General features: G+C 50.9%; 1 protein-coding gene across 1 annotated transcript in view; it reads left to right on the top strand.

Moving 5' to 3' along the window:
- The first annotated feature begins 980 nt into the window (after positions 1 to 980).
- The window catches only part of LOC132833948 (uncharacterized), a 32,831-nt gene continuing 9,276 nt past the window's right edge, over positions 981 to 24,535 (top strand). Inside the window, exon 1 of the mRNA XM_060852635.1 lies at positions 981 to 1,298. Within this exon, the coding sequence (XP_060708618.1) occupies positions 1,247 to 1,298 (52 nt within the window). The 5' untranslated portion in view covers positions 981 to 1,246. The remainder of the gene's footprint in view (positions 1,299 to 24,535) is intronic.

Below are 24,535 nucleotides of genomic sequence, written 5' to 3' on the forward strand. Positions count from 1 at the left end.
AATGATCCGACAGGGAGTGGGTGGGGAGGTTAATCATGGTGGGAAGGGTGGAAAGCTGTATTAACAGTCGAGGGAGAGAGAGATAGAAAAGAAATGATGGGGATGTGGAAATGAAAAGGAGGAGCGGGTGAGCTAGTACGGAAGAGATGGCCCGAATGGCCCTAGCCCAGGCTGTGTGTGTGTCTATATCTAAGTATGTATCTGTCTATGTGTGTGTGTGCCTGTGTCTGTGTGTGTTTCTCTGTGTGTCTATGCGTGTGTGTGTGTGTCTATGTCTGTATGTGTATGTGTGGATATCTGTCTCTGTGTGTGTCTATGTCTGTGTATGTCTATGTGTGTGTGTCTGTATGTTTGTGTCTGTGTGTATGTGTGTGTGTCTGTCTGTGTGTATGTGTCTGTATGTTTGCGTATCTGTGTATGTGTGTGTCTGTATGTTTGTGTGTCTGTGTGTGTATGTGTGTGTGTGTTTGTATGTTTGTGTGTCTGTGTGTGTATGTGTGTCTATATGTTTGTGTGTGTGTCTGTATGTTTGTGTGTCTGTGTCAGTGTGCGTTTGTATGTTTGTGTGTCTGTGTGTTTGGATCTGAGTGTGTGCCTGTATGTTTGTGTGTCTGTATCTGTCTCTGTGTGTATCTGTATGTCTGTGTGTCTGTGTGTGTTTCTGTATGTTTGTGTGTGTGTCTGTATGTTTGTGTGTCTGTATCTGTCTCTCTGTGTGTCTGTATCTGTCTGTGTGTGTCTGTATCTGTCTGTGTGTCTGTATGTTTGTGTCTGTATCTGTCTCTGTGTGTGTCTGTATCTGTGTGTGTGTGTGTGTGTCTGTATGTGTTTGTGTGTGTGTGTGTGTGTGTCTGTGTGTGTGTGTGTGTGTGTGTCTGTATGTTTGTGTATGTTTGTGTGTGTGTGATGCTGGCTCTCCCGTTGCTGTGCTGAAGTTCAGGGTGGAGCGGTCGGCAGTGTTCCCCACTGTGTGAGAGACTGACTTGGCTGCCAGAGGATTTTCCGAAGCTATTTTTTTCAAATTGTTTTCCGGCTTTTAAACAGAAAGTAGGATGGTCCCTCCTCACTCAGCCCCGGCATCTGAGAGAGTTTTCACCCAGAGTGTCACAACGTTTTGTTTTGAGAGTGTGTGAGAGGTAGATCCTGGAGGCTGGAAATGTAATCACAACGCCCAGTTTTCCTGTGTTTATAATACTGCCCTCCAGGAAACTGCCTTCAATCCCTGTCTGCACTGACAGCCCTCACTATGCACCTCCAGCCTGCCCTCATCCTTGTGCTCTGTGCCTTCCTCGGCTATGGTAAGTTCTGAACCTCTGAACTTATTTACTTTTCTGGATGTGACAGTAACAACATATAACACTGTGATTAGCCCTACATCTCTCTCTCTCTCTCTCTCTGTCCCTTGGATAACTGCCCGGGATCTGAACAACCGCAAATTGCGGTTTACCAGTAAGAGGGAGTCTCCCTCGGTTCAACTGATTCAGGGATGTCATCACATCTCCCATTTTCAACAGAGAGAGATAAATGAAATGAGTATAGGAGAGAGAGAGAGAGAGAGAGAGATAAAGTCGTAAAGGAGAGAGAGAGAGAAGTGGAATGAGTATAGGAGAGAGAGAGAGAGAGAGAGAGATAAAGTCGTAAAGGAGAGAGAGAGAGAAGTGGAATGAGTATAGGAGAGAGAGAGGGAGAGAGATGGAATGAGTATAGGAGACAGATAGAGATGAAGGAGTGAAGGACAGAGAGAGAGACGAAGGACTGAAGGAGAGAGAGAGAAGTGGATTGAATAGAGAAGAGAGAGAGAGATGAAGGAGTGAAGGAGAGAGAGAGAGAAATGAAATGAGTATAGGAGAGAAAGAGAGAGAGATAAAGACGTAAAGGAGAGAGAGAGAGAAGTGGAATGAGTGAGTATAGGAGAGAGAGAGAGATGAAGGAGAGAGGGAGAGAGAGAGAGAGAGATGGAATGAGTACAGGAGAGAGAGAGAGAGATAAAGAGAGAGAGATGGAATGAGTATAGGAGAGAGAGAGATGAAGGAGTGAAGGAGAGAGAGATGGAATGAGTATAGGAGAGAGGTAGAGATGAAGGAGTGAAGGAGAGAGAGACAAAGGACTGAAGGAGAGAGAGAGAAGTGGATTGAATAGAGAAGAGAGATAGAGATGAAGGAGTGAAAGAGAGAGAGATGAAAGAGTGAAGGAGAGAGAGAAAAATGGAATGAGTATAGGAGAGAGAGAGAGATGAAGGAGTGAAGGAGAGAGAGAGATGAAGGACTGAAGGAGAGAGAGATGGAATGAGTATAGGAGAGAGAGAGGTGAAGGAGAGAGAGATGAAGGAGTGAAGGAGAGAGCGAGATGAAGGACTGAAGGAGAGAGAGATGGAATGAGTATAGGAGAGAGAGAGATGAAGGAGTGAAGGAGAGAGGGACAGAAGCGGAAAGAGTATAGGAGGGAGAGAGAGAGAGAGACAGAGACAGAGGAAAATAAATTCAGTGAATGACAGAAGGAGAAAGAGAAATAAATGGAGTTAGTAAAGTACAGAGAGAATCAGATTAAATACAAGAGAGAGAGAGAAAAATAGAGTGAGTAAAGGAGAGAGATGGAATGATTAAAGGAGAAAGAGAGAAACAGAATCAGTAAAGTGGGGCCCGGAGCTTCAGCCGGACCTGGTGTGATTTGCTTGTTGAAAACTGAAGACAGGATATGGGAGAGAGAAGTCAATATGTCCAGGGGTCCTGGGTGTAAAATGTGCTGCATTAATAAAGCAGACAATCTGCATTAATCACAGAGACATTCAGTACAAGAACTGGGGGTGCTGCTGAATTTGTGAAAGGAACGAGATCTAACTGAGCTGGGGGGGGGGAGCAGGGAACCTTTCCCAGGCTTCTTCGGACTCCCTTTGTGAAGGCATTGGGCTGGTATTCACCACAATCTCACAGACTGAGAGGTAATCTCACTGAGACCAACAAAATCCATCTGGAGATTAACAGGGTAGGTGCAGACAGGATGCTTTCACTGGTTGGAGCGGAGGGGTCCAGAATTTAAAAATAAAGGGGATGTCATAGGTGGGGGCAGCATGGTGGCTCAGTGGGTTAGCAATGCTGTCTCACAGCACTAGGCACCTGGGTTCGATTCCAGCCTCGGGTGTCTATCTGTCTGTGTGGAGTTTGCACATTCTCCCTGTGTCTACTTGAGTTTCCTCTGGGTGCTCCAGTTTCCTCCCATAGTTCAAAGATGTGCAGGTTAGGGTGGATTGGCCATGGGAAATTACCCATAGTGCCCAGGGATGTGTAGGTTAGGGTGGATTGGCCATGCTAAATTGTCCCTTAGTGCCCAGGGATGTGCAGGTCAGGGTGGATTGGCCATGCTAAATTGTCCCATAGTGTCCAGGGATGTGCAGGTTAGGGTGGATTGGCCATGCTAAATTGTCCCATAGTGCACAGGGATGTGCAGGTTAGGGTGGATTGGCCGTGCTAAATTGTCCCATAGTGCCCAGGGATGTGCAGGTTAGGGTGGATTGGCTGTTCTAAATTGTCCCATAGTGCCCAGGGATGTGCAGGTTTGGGTGGATTGGCCATGCTAAACTGTCCCATAGTGTCCAGGGATGTGCAGGTTAGGGTGGATTGGCTGTTCTAAATTGTCCCATAGTGCACAGGGATGTGCAGGTTAGGGTGGATTGGCCATGCTAAATTGTCCCATAGTGTCCAGGGATATGCAGGTTAGGGTGGATTGGCCATGCTAAATTGTCCCATAGTGCACAGGGATGTGCAGGTTAGGGTGGATTGGCCGTGCTAAATTGTCCCATAGTGCCCAGGGATGTGCAGGTTAGGGTGGATTGGCTGTTCTAAATTGTCCCATAGTGCCCAGGGACGTGCAGGTTAGGGTGGATTGGCTGTTCTAAATTGTCCCATAGTGCCCAGGGATGTGCAGGTTAGGGTGGATTGGCCATGCTAAATTGTCCCATAGTGTCCAGGCATGTGCAGGTTAGGGTGGATTGGCTGTTCTAAATTGTCCCATAGTGCCCAGGGATGTGCAGGTTAGGGTGGATTGGCCATGCTAAATTGTCCCATAGTGTCCAGGGATGTGCAGGTTAGGGTGGATTGGCCATACTAAATTGTCCCATAGTGCCCAGGGACGTGCAGGTTAGGGTGGATTGGCCATGCTAAATTGTCCCATAGTGCCCAAGGATGTGCAGGTTAGGGTGGATTGGCCATGCTAAATTGTCCCATAGTGTCCAGGGATGTGCAGGTTAGGGTGAATTGGCTGTTCTAAACTGTCCCACAGTGCCCAGGGATGTGTAGGTTAGGGTGGATTGGCCATGCTAAATTGTTCCATAGTGTCTAGGGATGTGCAGGTTAGGGTGGATTGGCCATGCTAAATTGTTCCATAGTGTCTAGGGATGTGTAGGTTAGGATGGATTGGCCATGCTAAATTGTTCCATAGTGTCTAGGGATGTGTAGGTTAGGATGGATTGGCCATGCTAAATTGTCCCATAGTGCCCAGGGATGTGCAGGTTAGGTGCATTAGTCAGGGGTAAATGTAGAGTAATGGGTAATAGTTCTGGATGGTATACACCTCGGAGGTTTGGTTTGGATTTGTTGGGCTGAAGGGCCTGTGTCCATACAGTAGGGATTCTAAGATTTTGGTCTGAGACGAGGAGGAAAGGCTTTATTGGGAGAGGCATGAATCTTTGGAATTGGGGTGGCATGGTAGCTCGGTGGTTAGCACTGCTGCCTCATCGCACCAGGGACCCGGGTTCAATCCCAGCCTCAGGCTTCTGTCTGCCTGTGTGGAGTTTGCACACTCTCCCAGTGTCTGTGTGGGTTTCCTCCGGTTTCCTCCCACACTCCAAAGATGTGCAGGTTAGGGTAGATTGGCCATGGGAAATTGTCCCATTGTGCCCAGGGATGTGCAGGTTAGGGTGGATTGGCCATGGGAAATTGTCCCATTGTGCCCAGGGATGTGCAGGTTAGGGTGGATTGGCCATGGGAAATTACCCATTGTGCCCAAGGATGTGCAGGTTAGGGTGGATTGGCCATGGGAAATTACCCATTGTGCCCAGTGATGTGCAGGTTAGGGTGGATTGGCCATGGGAAATTACCCATAGTGCCCAGGGATGTGCAGGTTAGGGTGGATTGGCCATGGGAAATTACCCATAGTGCCCAGGGATGTGCAGGTTAGGGTGGATTGGCCATGCTAAATTGTCCCATAGTGCCCAGGGATGTGTAGTTTAGGGTGGATTGGCCATGCTAAATTGTTCCATAGTGCCCAGGGATGTGCAGGTTAGGGTGGATTCGCCATGCTAAATTGTCCCATAGTGCCCAGGGATGTGCAGGTTAGGGTGGATTGGCCATGCTAAATTGTCCCATAGTATTAGCTTCATTAGTCAGATGGAAATGGGTCTGGGTGGGTTGCTCTTTGAAGGGTCAGTATGGACTTGTTGGGCTGAAGGGCTTGTTTCTACACTCGAGGGCATCTAATCTAATCTTTCCCACAGAGGGCTGTGGAAGCTCAGTTTTCAGTGACGTTTAATGTACAGATTGATAGATTTCTTATTTCCAGTGGGAAAACAGAATTATGGGGGTGGGGTAGGACACAAATATTGAAGTGTTTACTCAGGCGTGCCCATGTTGGAGGGTGGTCTTGGTTCGATGGACTGAATGACCTCATCCTGGACATTACACATCAGCAAGGATTGAAAGGACAGTCAATGGTAGGGCCCTGAGAAGGGTTGTCAAACAGAGAGTGACCTCAGGGTCACAGGTAGACCGACTGGTTAAGAAATTGTTCAGCACATTACCTTTATTGCTCAGACCTTTGAGTAGAGGAGTTTGGAGGTCATGTTCAGGCTGTGTAGGACATTAGTGAGGCCACCTTTTCGAATACTGCCTACAATCCTGGTCACCCCACAATAGGATTCGATTAGAATTCCCGACAGTGTGGAAACAGGCCCTTCGGCCCAACAAGTCCACACTGACCCTCCGAACAGTAACCCACCCAGACCCATTCCCCTACCCTGTATTTACCCCTGACTAATGCACCTAACACTATGGGCAACTTAGCATGGCCAATTCACCTGACCTGCACATCTTTGGATTTTATTTTTATTATTATTAAATTGGAGGGGGAGCAGAAAAAATTTACCAAAATGTAGCATTTGAGCAACAGGGAGAGGCTGATAACATGGGATCTTTTCCTTGGAGCGTCGGAGGCTGAGGGGTGACCTTACAGAGGTTTATAAAATCATGAGGGACATGGATAGGATAAATGGACAAGGTCCTTTCCCTGGGGTGGGGGAGTCCAGAACTAGAGGGCATAGGTTTAGGGTGAGAGGGGAAAGATATAAAAGGGACAACTTTCTCACACAGAGGGTGGTACGTGTATGGAATGAGCTGCCAGAGGATGTGGTGGAGGCTGGTACAATTACAGCATTTAAAAGGCATTTGGATAGGTATATGAATAGGAAGGGTTTGGAGGGATATGGGCCGGGTGCTGGCAGGTGGGACTGGGTTGGGTTGGGATATCTGGTCGGCATGGACGGGTCTGTTTCCGTGCTGTATGACTCTAAAGGCTTCAGAGGGAGTGCAGAAAGGATGGATGGAAAAGATTCCAAGGATGAGGAACCTCAAGAGGGTTAAGAGACACTCAAAATCATGAGGGATCCAGTCAGAATGGGGAGAGTCAGTTCCCATTACAAAATAATCAACGGGAGTGCGGGCTTACAGAGGGAACGGGGTTTCAGGTTTGCACACAGTGAATGGTGGTGTAAATTACAATTAGGACAAATGGATGAGCCATGTGGAATTGAACGTGGATAAATGCGAGCTTATCCATTCTGGCCAGCGAAATGGAGAGGCATTTTGTTATCTGAACAGAGAGCAAGTTCTGAGTGCTCAGAGCCGAGAATTGTTGCAGGAATTGTCCATTGTTGCTGGAGCAGGTAACAAGGCCAATGGAATTTTATTACTTACTGCGAAATGAATGGAATATAAACGTAAGGATGTGTTGTTGCAACTGTGCTAGGTGTTTAGTGAGACCACGCTGGAATGCTGCATATATTTCTGATCGCCTGGAGATTGGAAACTGCATTGGGGCTAGATCAGTGGATGATTCCAGAGATGGAGAGGTTTGTTTTATGAAAAGAGCTTTGGTCTTTACTCTCTGGAAGAAGAGTTAAGAGAACGAGGGGGTGAATAAACATCTTTTCCCCAGGGTACAAAGAACATTACAGCACAGGAACAGGCCCTTCAGCCCATCCAAGCCTGTGCTGATCCAGATCCTCTATCCAAACCTGCTGCCTATTTCCTAAGGATCTGTCTCCCCCTGTTCCCTGCCCATTCATGTATCTGTCTGGATACATCTTAAATGATGCTATGGTGCCCGCTTCTACCCCCTCCCCTGGCATCGCGTTCCAGGCACCCACCACCCTCTGCATGAAGAACTTCCCACACACATCTCCCTTAAACCTTTCCCATCTCACCTTGAACCCGTGACCCCTAGTCATTGAGCTCCCCCACTCTGGGGGAAAGCTACTTGCTATCCACCCTGCCTATCCCTCTCATGATTGTGTAGGCCTCAGTCAGGCCCCTCCCCTCAACCTCCATCTTTCTAATGAAAAGAATCCGAATGTCCACCAACCTCTCCTCATCGCCAGCACCCTCCATCCCAGGCAACACCCTGGTGAACCTCCCCTGCACCCTCTCCAAAGCCTCCACATCCTTTCGGTAATGTGGCGATCAGAACGTGGCCCGAACAGAAGTCCTACACAACTGTAACATGACCCGCCAACTCTTGCACTCAATACCCCACCCAATGAAGGAAAGCGTGCCGTATGCCTTCTTAACCACTCTACTGAGCTGCGTTACCACTTTCAGGGGACAATGGGCCTGAACACCCAGGTCCCGCTGTACGTCAATAGGGGAGGGGGAGTCCAGAACTAGAGGGGCATGCGTATAGGGTGAGAGGGGAAAGATATAAAAGGGACCGAAGGGGCAACTTTGTCACGCAGAGGGTGGTATGTGTATGGAATGAGCTGCCAGAGGAAGTGGTAGAGGCTGGTACAATTACAACATTTAAGAGGCATCTGGATGGGTATATGAATAGGAAGGGTTTGGAGGGATATGGGCCGGGTGCTGGCAGGTGGGACTAGATTGGGTTGGGATATCTGGTCGGCACGGACGGGTTGGGCCGAAGGGTCTTGTTTCCGTGCTGTACATCTCTGTGAGTCTATTGTACAATGACTTTTTCCACAGCACTAACATGATCCTCAAAATATCGACATTGTAAACAGTGTTACATGGACGAGGCGTTTAAAAAGCTACATTATCGATGAAATAAAACTGACTTAAGTATAAGAATATGTGCATCGAGTGGCTGGGAACATTCTGAAAAACATTCCAACATAATCAAGAAAGTGAAATATTATTCTCTGTTAGCCTGGCTGTGGTAACTGAATCCAAAATGAACCGCATTACTTGGAATGTGATCTCATATGTGAGGAATTTCTGGGACTGGGTTGGAAACAGGGGAGTCTGTATCCCCGACTGGCGGCAGGGTTTTACCAGCTTTGCCATAACCTCGGTCAGGCTTGGTAGAGGTGCATTTCTCTAGCGCCCCTCAGCACCTTGCATTTCACTCGACAACGGACTGGGCATATTGGGTTTGGAAGTGTGGTCACTGCCCCAATGTGGGAAGTGCCGCCCGCAAGGTGGGGACAGAAAGCTCCCACAGTCAGGAATACACCAACACTCTACCTGTCTTTCCACTGATGTTGATTAGGGAATGGATTTCGGTCCCAGGATACTGATTCCCACCTCCCCAGTGGATGCTCGTTCCCCCCATCGTCCCCCCAGCCTGAATCGGATTCCAATTCCTGCCCGTGGGATCATTTCCACAGAGCGGGAAGACAGAACATCTCCACATTATTGCTGCCTATGTCCCAACCCTGACTCAATCAAAGTTTACCGGCCTGCTCCCTGTCACTCACCTCCCAGCCAGCAACAACTCGATTTCCAAACTCCCATTCCCATTCCAGCAATAATTCTCCTCACATTCCCCCTACACACACTCCCTATGATTACCTCTTCCAGCCCCTACACCCCCTCCCTATCTCTGTAACCTCTTCCAGCCCCTACACCCCCTCCCTATCTCTGTCACCCCCTTCCTGCCCCTACACACCTCCCTATCTTTGTAACCCCCTCCCTATCTCTGTAACCGATCCCTATCTCGGTAACCCCCTCCAGCCCCTACACTCCTCCCTATCTCTGTAACCCCCTCCAGCCCCTACACCCACTCCCTATCTCTGTAACCCCCTCCAGCCCCTAAACCCCCCCTCCCTATCTCTGTAACCCCCTCCAGCCCCTAAACCCCCCTCCCTATCTCTGTAACTCCCTCCCTATCTCTGTAACCTCCTCCCTAGCTCTGTAACCCCCTCCCTACCTCCGTAACCCCCTCCAGCCCCAACACCCCCTCCCTATCTCTGTACCACCCTCCAGCACTTACACCCCCTCCCTATCTCTGTAACCTCCTCCCTATCTCTGTAACCTCCTCCAGCCCCTACATCCCCTCCCTATCTCTGTAACCCCCTCTAACCCCTACATCCCCTCCCTATCTCTGTAACCCCCTCTAACCCCTACACCCTCTCCCTATCTCTGTAACCTCCTCCAGCCCCTACATTCCCTCCCTATCTCTGTCACCTCCTCCATGTCTCTGTAACACCCTCTCTATCTCTGTAATCTCCTCCAGCCCCTGCACCCTTCCTATCTCTGTAACCCCCTCCCTATCTCTGTAACCCCCTCCAGCCCCTACACCCTCTCCCTATCTCTGTAACCCCCTCCAGTCCCTACACCCCCTCTCTATCTCTGTAACCCCCTCCAGCCCCCACACTCCCTCCCTATCTCTGTGACCCCCTCCAGCCCCTACACCCCTTCCCTATCTCTGTAACCCCCTCCAGCCCCTACACCCCCTCCCTATCTCTGTAACCCCCTCCAGTCCCTACACCCCCTCCCTATCTCTGTAATCCCCTCCAGCCCCTACACCCCCTCCCTATCTTTGTAATCCCCTCCAGCCCCTACACCCCTCTCTATCTCTGTAACCCCATCCAGTCCCTACACCCCCCTCCCTATCTCTGTAATCCCCTCCAGCCCCTACCCCCCTCCCTATCTCTGTAACCCACCCCAGCCCCTACACCCCCTCCCTATCTCTGTAACCCCCCTCCAACCCCTACACCCCTCCCTATCTCTGTAACCCTCTCCAGCCCCTACATTCCCTCCCTATCTCTGTAACCCCCTCCAGCCCCTACACCCCCTCCCTATCTCTGTAACCCTCTCCAGCCCCTACATTCCCTCCCTATCTCTGTAACCCCCTCCATCCCCTACCCCCCTCCCTATCTCTGTGACCCCCTCCAGCCCCTATTAGAACCTGGGAACAGTGTCTTCTCATTGACTTGATCAAAATCAAGAAGGGGGGTGGTTTGAACGGTCTGATTCCATCTCCCCCCTTGACCATCTGCGCCCAGGGGGAAGCAGCCTGACTTTGCGACAGCCCTGATTGTGCTCCCTTTAGGGATTGATGGGGGTCGATGTTCTCAGGTTCCCCAACACAGATAAAGGGTCCTCAGTAAACCATGGTCAGAAACTATTCTAATCCCATTCTGGGATTGCCATTGACCTCGTGATTCCCAATCCCAAGCTAGCAGTCGGAGATTCAGTCCAATCCCACTCTTGCATTGGATGTCGGGAAAGCCTATCTGGTTTAGTTATGTCCCGAAGGAAATCAGTCATGCCTGTGTGCTTCACCTACTCTGGGGCAGTATGGTGGTTCAGTGGTTAGCACTGCTGCTGGTCCGCGGTTCGATTCCAGCCTCAGGCAACTGTCTGTGTGGAGTGAATTGGCCGTGCCATAGTACCCAGGGATGTGCAGGTTAAGGTGAGTTATATTGCCCATAGTGTTCAGGGAGGTGCAGCTAGTCAGGATTAACTGCAAAGTAATAGGGTAGTGGAATGGGTCTGGGTGGCTTACTCTTCATGGGGGCTGGTTGGGGTGGATTTGTTGCGCCACAGATCCTGTTTCCACACTGTCGGGATTCGATGAGAATACATGTGACTCTGGGCTCACAGCGAGTCACTCCTTAAAGGACAATATTGGCTGGAGCATGGGGAATCTGAAAGGTCATGCTCTGGGAGAAATGTCCTCCACCTGTCTTTTTCCCACAAGCCTCCTCTCATCAATGCACGCCTAAAACCCACAGGAAGGCAGGTTTGCCACAGGTGGGAGGGTTCCTCACGGACGATTCCAAATCCACGCCACCATTTGCAAAAAAAAGTGAACTCAGCCAACCCTCTGTGATCCATTGCAACAGATTGCGTTGAAGGTTTGTGTGTGTGTGTGAGAGAGAGAGAGAGAGGCAGCGTTGAGTCATAGAGCTGTACACCATAGAAACACATCCTTATGTCCAACTCATCGATGCCAACCAGATATCCTAACTGTCGGAGAAATTAGCCCAATAAGTTAGAGATCACAAAGCACAGCTAGAAGTGAAATTAACAACCAGTATATTAGCACAACGATATCACGGAAGAGAAATTTCCGAAGCTGAAACAGCACGGACAGTCCGTCCAGATAGCCGAGAAGTCTCTTCCTCAAGCTGAGGATGAAGCCAGGTTTTATAGGAATCTTGTACAATGAGGTCAATTAAAATGGGGAAAGATACAACGTGTTTGGAAATTAAGTTAAAAATCACACAACACCAGGTTATAGTCCAACAGGTTTATTTGGAAGCACTAGCTTTCGGAGCGCTGCTCCTTCTAACCCTAATTCCACCATCACCTGATGAAGGAGCGTCGCTCCGAAAGCTAGTGCTTCCAATTAAACCTGTTGGACTATAACCTGGGGTTGGGTGAATTTTAACTTTGTACACCCCAGTCCAACACCGGCATCGCCAAGTTTGGAAATTAAGCAATCCAGTTTCCTCCCACAGTCACAAAGATGTGCGGGTCAGGTGAATTGGCCATGCTAAATTGCCCGTAGTGTTAGGTAAGGGGTAAATGTAGGGGTATGGGTGGGTTGCGCTTCGGTGGGTCGGTGTGGACTTGTTGGGCCAAAGGGCCTGTTTCCACACTATAAGTAATCTAATCTAATCTAATCTAATGATGGTAATTGGAAACCAGTTATTGGATAAGTGTCCTAGGTCCTGATACAAAGCACCATCCTGACAGTGTGAGTAGGGTCAGGAGATTCCAGCTCTCTGCAGGCCGGCGAGAATGTCTCCTCTAAAACTGTCAGGTGCTTCTATTGTTCCTGTCCTGGGAACGAGGTCCTTGGCGGTGTCTCTCCGTCTGACCTGTCCTTTGTCTAGCTTTGGGACAGCTGCGTTGACCGGGAATTGTTAGTGGGTTTTGGGAAGTGTATTCCCTAGTCTGTGAGTGCTGTCTGGTTTTGCTTGTCAGCCTATTTGGTCCCTTGCTGAGGCATTCTGGGTGTTTCTGGCCAAGTTTGCTTTCCTATGTTGTGTGTGGGCCTACTGTGGGTAGGCCGGGTGGCAGATCTTTTCCCACACTAACCCAATCTAGTCCCATTTGCCAGCACCCGGCCCATATGTTTGGTCTAACATACGAGGAACGGCTGAGGATCCTGGGATTGTATTCATTGGAGTTTAGAAGATTAAGGGGAGACTTAATAGAAACTTACAAGATAATACATGGCTTGGAAAGGGTGGACGCTAGGAAATTGTTTCCGTTAGGCGAGGAGACTAGGACCCCTGGACACAGCCTTAGAATTAGAGGGTGTCAATTCAGAACAGAAATGCGGAGACATTTCTTCAGCCAGAGAGTGGTGGGCCTGTGGAATTCATTGCCGCAGAGTGCAGTGGAGGCCGGGACGCTAAATGTCTTCAAGGCAGAGATCGATAGATTCTTGATGTTTCGAGGAATTAAGGGCCACGGGGAGAACGCTGGTAAGTGGAGTTGAAATGCCCATCAGCCATGATTGAATGGCGGAGTGGACTTGATGGGCCGAATGGCCTTACTTCCACTCCTATGTCTCATGGTCTTATATCCCTCCAAACCCTTCCTATTCATATACCCATCCAGATGCCTTTTAAATGCTGTAATTGTACCAGCCTCCACCACTTCCTCTGGCAGCTCATTCCATACATGTACCACCCTCTGGTTTGTTTGGCTTGCACGGAGACTATTTGCCCAGGCTCGCCCCACCCACAGGGCGGTAAAATACAATGCACTCGCTCTCCTAGCGATCCCAGGACAGTGGTCTCCAGCAGGACATCCTGCCCACAGCCCCAACCTGTAACAGTGACCTGCCCAGAGCCAGTAACAGCCCAGGGGTGTGAGGTTTGTTCAAGTGATTTATTACAAGCAGTTACCCGGCAAACACAGGGAGAGGAGATCCAGGCAGAAACACAGGAATACCAGACTCACTCCATTTCATATAAGATAGGAGGCCATTCGGCCCTGCTCCCCCATCCATCACCATCATGGCTGACCGTCCAACCCAACATCCTGCTTTCTCCCTGTAACCTTTGACCCCATTCGCCCCCACGTGCTGTATCTAGTCGCCTCTTGAACATATTCACTGTTTTGACCAGCTCCTTCCCGTGGGAATGAATCCCACAGGCTCCCCACTCTCTGGGTGAGGAAATGTCTCCTCATCTCTGTCCTAAATGGCCCACCCCGAATCCTCAGAGTGTGACCCCACCCCCGGATCTGGACCCACCCACCATTGGGACCCTCCTCCCAGCATTGACCCTGTCCCACCATCGGGAACCTCCTCCCAGCATTGACCCTGTCCCACCATCGGGAACCTCCTCCCTGCATCGACCCTGTCCCACCATCAGGAACCTCCTCCCAGCATCGACCCTGTTCCACCATCGGGAACCTCCTCCCTGCATCGACCCTGTCCCACCATCGGGAACCTCCTCCCTGCATCTGCCCTGTCCCACCATCGGGAACCTCCTCCCCGCATCTACCCTGTCCCACCATCGGGAACCTCCTCCCTGCATCGACCCTGTCCCACCATCGGGACCCTCCTCCCTGCATCGACCCTGTCCCACCAGCGGGACCCTCCTCCCTGCATCTACCCTGTCCCACCATCGGGAACCTCCTCCCTGCATCGACCCTGTCCCACCGTCGGGAACCTCCTCCCTGCATCGACCCTGTCCCACCGTCGGGAACCTCCCCCCTGCATCGACCCTGTCCCACCATCGGGAACCTCCTCCCTGCATCGACCCTGTCCCATCCTGTTAACATTTTAGAAGCCTCTATGAGGCCCCCTCCTCCTCCCCCTCACCCGTCTGAACTCCAGTGAAAACAATCCTAACCTGGTCAGTCTCTCCCCGTGCGTCAGTCCCCCATCGCTGGAACCATCCTGGGTAAACCCTCGCTGCACTCCCTCAGGAGCAAGGGTATCCTTCCTCAGAAAAGGAGTCCAGACCTGCCTACAATACTCTCGGTGGGGCCTCCCCAAGGCCCTGTATAACTGCAACAACACATCCCTGCTCCTGGACTCGAAACCTCTCACAGTGAAGGCCAACAAACCATTTCCATGCTGTAGCGCCTACTGCTCCTGCAAGCCTACCTTCAGCAACTGGTACATCCAGGTCCCTCTACACGCTCCCTTCTCCCAATGTACACCCCTTCAGGTGGTAATCTTGTTTTTGATTCCAAAGTGAATAACCTCAGATTTATCCAAATTATACTGCATCTGGAATTGATTTGTCCACTCACCCAATCTGTCCAGATCATGCTGGAGGATCTCTGTGTCATCGTCATAGTTTAGATTAGATTCCCTGTAGTGTGGAGACAAGCCCTTGGGCCCAACAAGCCCACAAGGGGCCTCCGAAGAGTAACTCACCCAGACCCATTTCCCTCTGACTAATGCACCTAACACTGCAGGCAATTTAGCATGGCCAATCCACCCTGACCTGCACATCTTTGGACTGTGGGAGGAAACCGGAACAAACCTGCACAGACACGGGGAGAATGTGCAAACTCCTCACAGACAGTCGCCTGAGGCGGGAATCGAACCTGGGTCCCTGGTGTGGTGAGGCAGCAGTGCTGACCACTGAGCCACCATGCTGCCCCATAGTTCATCCTCCCATCCAACTTGGTATCACCTGTAAACATTTGAGATGTTGCATTTTATTCCCTGCATCTAAATCATTGATGTATATTGTGAAAGGCTAGGGTCCCAGCACCAAACCCTGTGGCACCCCACCAGTTACTGCCTGCCAATTTGAAAAGGGCACCATTAATTCCTACCCTTTGTTTCCTCTCTGCCAAACAGCTTCCTCTTCATCTCAGTACACCTCCCCCAATCCCATGTGCTTTAATCTTGCACAATAATCTCTTATGTTGGAACTTGTCAAAGGCTTTCTGAAAGTCCAAATATACCACATCGACTGGCTCCCCCTGGTCAACTCTCCTCATAGAATTCCAACAGATTGATCAAGCATGCTCTCCCCATCATAAATCCATGCTGACTCCGGCTGACCCTGCCACTGCTTTCAAAATGCTACAATATGAAGTCCTTGAGAATGGATTTGAGATTTTTCCCTACTCCCGACGTTGGGCTTACTGGTCTATAATTCCCTGGTTTCTCTCTCCCTCCCTCTTTGAATATTGGAGTGACATTAGGTACCCTCCAGTCTGCAGGGGCACTTCCAGAGGCTATAAAATCCTGGAGGATGACCACCAATGCATTTGTGAGCACGGGTTAGTTCAGTGGCTAGCAATGCTGCCTCACAGTGCCAGGGCCCAGATTCGATTCCAGCCTCAGGCAACTGTCTGTGTGGAGTTTGTACATTCTCCAGTCAATGGTTTCATATCGATTCTGTGTGTGTGTCTCTGTGCATTTGTGTGTGTGAGTGTGTCTGACTGAGTGTCTGTATCTGTGGCTGTGTGTGTATATCTGTGTCTGTGTGACTGTATGTGTATCTGTATCTGTGTGACTGTATGTGTATCTGTATCTGTGTGTGTGTATATCTGTGTCTGTGTCACTGTATGTGTATCTGTATCTGTGTCTGTGTGTGTATATCCGTGTCTGTGTGACTGTATGTGTATGTGTATCTGTGTCTGTGTGAGTATCTGTGTGTGTGTGTGTATATACATGGGGGATTCTTCCCTTTCACCTCTGAACCCTTCCTATTCGTATACCCGTCCAGATGCCTTTTAAATGTTACAATTGTACCAGCCTCCACCACATCCTCTGGCAGCTCATTCCATACACGTACCACCTTCTGTGTGAAAAAGTTGCCCCTTATATCTTTCCCCTCTCACCCTAAACCTATGCCCCTTGAGCTTTCCCACCTCAGGGAAAAGACCTTGTTTATTTACACTATTCAGGCCCCTCATGGTTTTATAAACCTCTATAAGGTCACCCCTCAGCCTCCAACGCTCCAGGGAAAATACAGATGGCTCTGCTATAAGGAGCATTTCATCTGTGCAAATTGGCTCCAATGTGATTGACGAATTGTGGACGCTGTTTGGACCTTCTACTGAACGGATACACTGATTAAACCACGAGTGATCTCCTACAGCGTAACTTTGGATAGCATGAGACCACAGAGGAACATAACTGTCATGTTATAACAGAGTGTGACCTGTAGCCCCAGCCACTTCAGCCTTTTCCTGTTGCACAACTCCGGTAACCTCCTTGTAAATCTTTCCTGAACCCTTTCACAACATCCTTCCTGTAGCAGGGAGACCGGAACTAAACGCAAAAGTGGCTGAGCCAGTGACCTATACAGCCACAACATGACCTCCCAACTCCGATACTCAATGTTCTGACCAATAAAGTACCGAACGCTTTCTGACCTGATTGTGGCTTCAACTCTGCGTTCCTGCCTGTTCCTCACAAACTAGATCAAGGCCATTCGGCCCTTGGAGCCTGTTCTTGCCTTTCAGAGCGATCATGGATGATATTCGATCTCCTAATTTCCCCGCTCGTCCCCCCCCACCCCCCACCACCCGATGCCTTTCAAACTGAGACTTCTAGTATCTATTCAATAGCCTGGTCTCCACAGTAGAGAACTCCACAGGTTTGTTCCTCTCTGAATCTTTCCTGATCCCGGTCCTGAATGATGTTATCCCGTGTACCGGGGGGCTGTGTTTCCCCTGGTCAGAGATTCCCCGAACCCTTAGGCAAAAGTGGGGACTGCTGGAGATCAGAGTCAAGCTTAGAGTGGTGCTGGAAAAGCGCAGCAGGTCAGGCAGCATCCAAGGAGCAGGAGAATCGACGTTTCGGGCATAAGCCTTTCATTAGGAATGAGGCCCCATATCCTTTCTTAGCCAGGGACACCGAAACTACCCACAACTCTCCAGCCGTGCTCTCCCTAAGGCCCTGTAGCACCGTGATAAGACATCCTCGCTTCTGACCTCAAATAGTTTTTTTTTTGACAATGAAGACCTGAATATGACTGACTGAGTCCTACAGCACGGAAACATCCACTCCCGCCAACCATAATCCCAAACTAAACTAGGCCCGTTACCCTCCAACCCTTTCCTGCTCCTGTCCTGATCCAAATGTCTTTTAAACGTTGTAACTGTCCCCACACCGCCCCCCTCCCCTACTTCCTCAGGAACGCCAGTCCACACACAATCTCTGTGCAAAATAAATGCCCCCTCATTGTCTTTGTTTTTAAATCTTTCTCCTCTCGCCTTAGGAAAATATGCCCCCTCGTCTTGAAATCCCCAACCCAAGGGAAAAGACACCTTATCGATACCCTCCTCATGATTTTATAAATGTCTATACGGTCAACCTCCTACGCTCCAGTGAATAAAGTCCCAGCCTCTCTGTATACCGTGAACTGTCCATTCCCCGCAAAATGCTGGTAAATCCCTTCTGAACGCTCTCCAGTTTAATAAAATCCTTCCGATAATGGCTTGTCACAGCTCCCAGTCTAACTTTCATGGACTGGTGTACACTGGCACCCTTTGTGCATCACCATTTAAGCGCTCGAAACTATCGAATGCAGCCGTGAATATATTCGACGGCCCAGTCTCCTGCAGGAGACAATTCCCCGGACCGGCCACCTTTTGGGAAATCTCTCCTTCTCCCGTTCTTAAATGGGAGACCCCTTTTCTCTGAGTCTGTGTCCACATCATTTGGAATTGTCCCACTGGGTGTGGGGACGTTGGAGGGGGGGCACCATCATCTCAGCAGCTCGCTCCCTCGGAATCGTGGACATCACAATAAGACCACAATCTCATTCTACAAATATCCAACCAGCCCGACCTGGTCAACACTTCCCTCAGGACGAGCCCCTGCATCCTGGGTGAACAGTAAAGTGCCAGTTAGGGTGGGTATGCTAAATTGTCCCATAGTGCCCAGGGATGTGCAGGTTAGGGTGGATTGGCCATGCTAAATTACCCATAGTGCCCAGGGATGTGCGGGTTAGGGTGGATTGGTCATACTAAATTACCGATAGTGCCCAGGGATGTGTAGGTTAGGGTGGATTGGCCATGCTAAATTACCCATAGTCCCCAGGGATGTGCAGGTTAGGGTGGATTGGCCATGCTAAATTGTCCCATAGTGCCCAGGGATGTGTAGGTTAGGGGGGATTGGCCATGCTAAATTGTCCCATAGTGCCCAGGGATGTGCAGGTGAGGGTGGATTGGCCATGCTAAATTGTCCCATAGTGTCCAGGGATGTGTAGGTTAGGGTGGATTGGCCATGCTAAATTGTCCCCTAGTGCCCAGGGATGTGTAGGTTAGGGGGGATTGGCCATGCTAAATTGTCCCATAGTGCCCAGGGATGTGCAGGTGAGGGTGGATTGGCCATGCTAAATTGTCCCATAGTGTCCAGGGATGTGTAGGTTAGGGTGGATTGGCCATGCTAAATTGTCCCATAGTGCCCAGGGATGTGCAGGTTAGGGTGGATTGGCCATGCTAAATTGTCCCATAGTGCCCAGGGATGTGTAGGTTAGGGTGGATTGGCCATGCTAAATTGTCCCATAGTGCCCAGGGATGTGTAGGTTAGGGTGGATTGGCCATGCTAAATTGTCCCATAGTGCCCAGGGAGTGTAGGTTAGGGTGGATTGGCCATGCTAAATTGTCCCATAGTGCCCAGGGATGTGCAGGTTAGGGTGGATTGGCCATGCTAAATTACCCATAGTGCCCAGGGATGTGCGGGTTAGGGTGGATTGGTCATACTAAATTACCCATAGTGCCCAGGGATGTGTAGGTTAGGGTGGATTGGCATGCTAAATTGTCCCATAGTGCCCAGGGATGTGCAGGTTAGGGTGGATTGGCCATGCTAAATTACCCATAGTGCCAGGGATGTGCAGGTTAGGGTGGATTGGCCATGCTAAATTACCCATAGTGCCCAGGGATGTGCGGGTTAGGGTGGATTGGTCATACTAAATTACCCATAGTGCCCAGGGATGTGTAGGTTAGGGTGGATTGGCCATGCTAAATTACCCATACTGCCCAGGGATGTGCAGGTTAGGGTGGATTGGCCATGCTAAATTGTCCCATAGTGCCCAGGGATGTGTAGGTTAGGGGGATTGGCCATGCTAAATTGTCCCATAGTGCCCAGGGAGGTGGAGGTGAGGGTGGATTGGCCATGCTAAATTGTCCCATAGTGTCCAGGGATGTGTAGGTTAGGGTGGATTGGCCATGCTAAATTGTCCCCTAGTGCCCAGGGATGTGTAGGTTAGGGGGGATTGGCCATGCTAAATTGTCCCATAGTGCCCAGGGATGTGCAGGTGAGGGTGGATTGGCCATGCTAAATTGTCCCATAGTGCCCAGGGATGTGTAGGTTAGGGGGGATTGGCCATGCTAAATTACCCATAGTGCCCAGGGATGTGCAGGTTAGGGTGGATTGGCCATGCTAAATTACCCATAGTGCCCAGGGATGTGTAGGTTAGGGTGGATTGGCCATGCTAAATTGTCCCATAGTGCCCAGGGATGTGTAGGTTAGGGTGGATTGGCCATGCTAAATTGTTCCATAGTGCCCAGGGATGTGCAGGTGAGGGTGGATTGGCCATGCTAAATTGTCCCATAGTGTCCAGGGATGTGTAGGTTAGGGTGGATTGGCCATGCTAAATTGTCCCCTAGTGCCCAGGGATGTGTAGGTTAGGGTGGATTGGCCATGCTAAATTGTCCCATAGTGTCCAGGGATGTGTATGTTAGGGTGGATTGGCCATGCTAAATTGTCCCATAGTGCCCAGGGATGTGCAGGTTTGGGTGGATTGGCCATGCTAAATTGTCCCATAGTGCCCAGGGATGTGTAGGTTAGGGTGGATTGGCCATGCTAAATTGTCCCATAGTGCCCAGGGATGTGTAGGTTAGGGTGGATTGGCCATGCTAAATTGTCCCATAGTGCCCACGGATGTGCAGGTTAGGGTGGATTGGCCATGCTAAATTGTCCCATAGTGCCCAGGGATGTGCAGGTTAGGGTGGATTGGCCATGCTAAATTGTCCCATAGTGCCCAGGGATGTGCAGGTTAGGGTGGATTGGCCATGCTAAATTGTCCCATAGTGCCCAGGGATGTGTAGGTTAGGGGGGATTGGCCATGCTAAATTGTCCCATAGTGCCCAGGGATGTGTAGGTTAGGGGGGATTGGCCATGCTAAATTGTCCCATAGTGCCCAGGGATGTGTAGGTTAGGGTGGATTGGCCATGCTAAATTGTCCCATAGTGCCCAGGGATGTGTAGGTTAGGGTGGATTGGCCATGCTAAATTGTCCCATAGTGCCCAGGGATGTGTAGGTTAGGGTGGATTGGCCATGCTAAATTGTCCCATAGTGCTCAGAGATGTGTAGGTTAGGGTGGGTTGGCCATGCTAAATTGTCCCAGAGTGTCCAGGGATGTGCAGGTTAGGGGGGATTGGCCATGCTAAATTGTCCCATAGTGCCCAGGGATGTGCAGGTTAGGGGGGAATGGCCATGCTAAATTGTCCCATAGTATCCAGGAATGTGTAGGTTAGGGTGGATTGGCCATGCTAAATTGTCCCATAGTGCCCAGGGGTGTGCAGGTTAGGGTGGATTGGCCATGCTAAATTGTCCCATAGTGCCCAGGGATGTGTAGGTTAGGGTGGATTGGCCATGCTAAATTGTCCCATAGTGCCCAGGGATGTGCAGGTTAGGGTGGATTGGCCATGCTAAATTGTCCCATAGTGCCCAGGGATGTGCAGGTTAGGGTGGATTGGCCATGCTAAATTGTCCCATAGTGCCCAGGGATGTGTAGGTTAGGGGGGATTGGCCATGCTAAATTGTCCCATAGTGCCCAGGGATGTGTAGGTTAGGGTGGATTGGCCATGCTAAATTGTCCCATAGTGCCCAGGGATGTGTAGGTTAGGGTGGATTGGCCATGCTAAATTGTCCCATAGTGCCCAGGGATGTGTAGGTTAGGGTGGATTGGCCATGGGAAATTGTCCCATAGTGCCCAGGGATGTGTAGGTTAGGGGGGATTGGCCATGCTAAATTGTCCCATAGTGCCCAGGGATGTGTAGGTTAGGGTGGATTGGCCATGCTAAATTGTCCCATAGTGCTCAGAGATGTGTAGGTTAGGGTGGGTTGGCCATGCTAAATTGTCCCATAGTGTCCAGGGATGTGCAGGTTAGGGTGGATTGGCCATGCTAAATTACCCATAGTGCCCAGGGATGTGTAGGTTAGGGGGGAATGGCGCTGGGAGGCAGCAGTGCTAACCACTGGTCGAATACACTATGTCTTTCTCTCTCTATCACTCTCTGTCTGTCTCTCCCTCCCCCTTCCTATCTCCCTCCAACCTGTGGTTACTCACCTTTGGTCAGTTTAGAGGGATTATGGGACTCAGAGGTGAGGTCCAGTCAAGGTACATATTGTTCCTGATGTAACTAAACAACCTAACCATCTTCAACTGCTACATCAATGACCCTCCCACCAGGAGCGGGGACATTTGCTGACGATTGCACAATGTTTAATACCATTCGCGCTTCCTCAGATACTGAAGCAGTCTGTGTCCAAAGGCAACGAGACATAGACAATATCCAGGCTTGTGCTGGGACATGAACTAAAAATGTGCTACTGGAAAAGGTCAGGCAGCTTCCAAAGAGCAGGAGAATTGATGTTTCGGGCATAAGCCCTTCATCAGGAATGAGGAGAGTGTGCCAGGCAGGCTAAGATAAAAGGTAGGGAGGAGGGACTTGGGGGAGGGGCGATGGAGATGTGATAGGTGGAAGGAGGTCAAGGTGAGGGTGATAGGTCGGAGTGGGGTGGGGAGAGGTCAGGAAGAAGATTGCAGGTTAGGAAGGCGGTGCTGAGTTCGAGGGAAGGTGGGGGGAGGGGAAATGAGGAAACTGGAGAAATCTGAGTTTATCCCTTGTGGTTGGAGGGTTCCCAGGCGGAAGATGAAGCGCTCTTCCTCCAACCGTCGTGTTGTTATGTTCTGGCGATGGAGGAGTCCAAGGATCTGCATGTCCTCGGTGGAGTGGGAGGGGGAGTTAAAGTGTTGAGCCACGGGGTGGTTGGGTTGGTTGGTCCGGGCGTCCCTGAGGTGTTCTCTGAAGCGTTCCACAAGTAGGCGGCCCGTCTCCCCAATGTAGAGGAGGCCACATTGGGTGCAGCGGATGCAATAGATGATGTGTGTGGAGGTGCAGGTGAATTTGTGGCGGATATGGAAGGATCCCTTGGGGCCTTGGAGAGAAGTAAGGGAGGAGGTGTGGGCGCAAGTTTTACATTTCCTGCGGTTGCAGGGGAAGGTGCCGGGAGTGGAGGTTGGGTTGGTGGGGGGTGTGGACCTGACGAGGGAGTCACGAAGGGAGTGGTCTTTTCGAAACTCTGAAGGGGAGGGGAGGGAAATATATCCCTGGTGGTGGGGTCCGTTTGGAAGTGGCGGAAATGACGGCGGATGATACGTTGTATACGGAGGTTGGTGGGGTGGTAGGTGAGGACCAGTGGGGTTCTGTCCTGGTGGCGGTGGGGGGGTGGGGCTCAAGGGCGGAGGAGCGGGAAGTGGAGGAGATGCGGTGGAGGGCATCGTCGAACACATCTGAGAGGAAATTGCGGTCCTTGAAGAAGGAGGCCATCTGGGTTGTTCGGTATTGGAACTGGTCCTCCTGGGAGCAGATGCAGCGGAGATGAAGGAATTGGGAATATGGGATGGCGTTTTTACAGGGGGCAGGGTGGGAGGAGGTGTCGTCTAGGTAGTTGTGGGGGTCAGTCGGTTTATAGTAAATGTCTGTGTTGATTCGGTCGCCTGCGATAGAAATGGAAGGGTCTAGGAAGGGGGAGGGAGGAGTCTGAGACAGTCCAGGTAAATTTGAGGTCAGGGTGGAAGGTGTTAGTAAAGTGGACGAACTGTGCTGAGACATGGCAAATAACATTCGCGTTACACAAAGTCCAGGCTATGACCGTCTCCAATAAGTGACAATCTAACCATCGCCCCTTGACATTCAATGGGTTTCCCATCACTGAATCTCCTCCCCGTCAAAGTATCAACATCCTGGGAGTTTCCATTGACCAGACACTCCTCCCAGAAACCCAGCGGCTCCAAGAGCAGGTCCGAGGCTGGGAATCCTGCAGCAAGTAACTCCCCTCCTGACTCCCCCCAAAGCCTGTCCCACCATCGACAAGGCCCAAGGCAGGAGGGTGAGGGAATACTCCCCACTTGCCCCTGGATGGGGGCAGCTCCAACAACACTCCAGGGACAAAGCAGCCCCCGTTGGATTGACCCCACACCCACAAACATCCCCTCCCTCCCCCCACCGACGCTCAGTAACAGCAGTGTGTACCATCCCCGCCCTCCCCCCCCACCAACGCTCATTAACAGCAGTGTGTACCATCCCCTCCCTCCCCCCACCCCCTCAGTAACAGCAGTATGAACCATCCCCTCCCTCCCCCCACCGACGCTCAGTAACAGCAGTGTGTACCATCCCCTCCCTCCCCCACCCCCCCTCAGTAACAGCAGTGTGTACCATCCCCTCCCTCCCCCCAACCCCCTCAGTAACAACAGTGTGTACCATCCCCTCCCTCCCCCCACCCCCCCTCAGTAACAGCAGTGTGTACCATCCCCTCCCTCCCCCACCCCCCCTCAGTAACAGCAGTGTGTACCATCCCCTCCCTCTCCCCGCCCCCCCTCAGTAACAGCAGTGTGTACCATCCCCTCCCTCCCCCCACCCCCCCTCAGTAACAGCAGTGTGTACCATCCCCTCCCTCCCCCCACCCCCACCCCCCCTCAGTAACAGCAGTGTTGTACCAGCTACAAGACCCACTGCAGAAACTCACCAAAGACCCTCAGGCAGCACCTTCCAAACCCACGGCCACTTCCATCTGGAAGGACAAGGGGCAGCAGGTACATGGGAACCCCACCCCCCTGCAAGTTCCCCTCCCCTCACCATCCCGACTTGGAAATATATCGGCCGTTCCTTCCTGGGTCAGAATCCTGGAATTCCCTCCCTCAGGGACATTGTGGGTCTACCCACAGCACATGGACTGCAGCGGGTCAAGGAGGCAGCTCACCCCCACCTTCTCAAGGGGAGGGGGGTGCAAATTGGGCGAGGGCGATAAATACTGGGCCCAGCCAGCAACACCTACATCTCACAAACAAATAGAC

This window comes from Hemiscyllium ocellatum, chromosome 38, assembly GCF_020745735.1.
Source record: "Hemiscyllium ocellatum isolate sHemOce1 chromosome 38, sHemOce1.pat.X.cur, whole genome shotgun sequence".
In the NCBI taxonomy this organism is placed as follows: Eukaryota; Metazoa; Chordata; class Chondrichthyes; order Orectolobiformes; family Hemiscylliidae; genus Hemiscyllium; species Hemiscyllium ocellatum.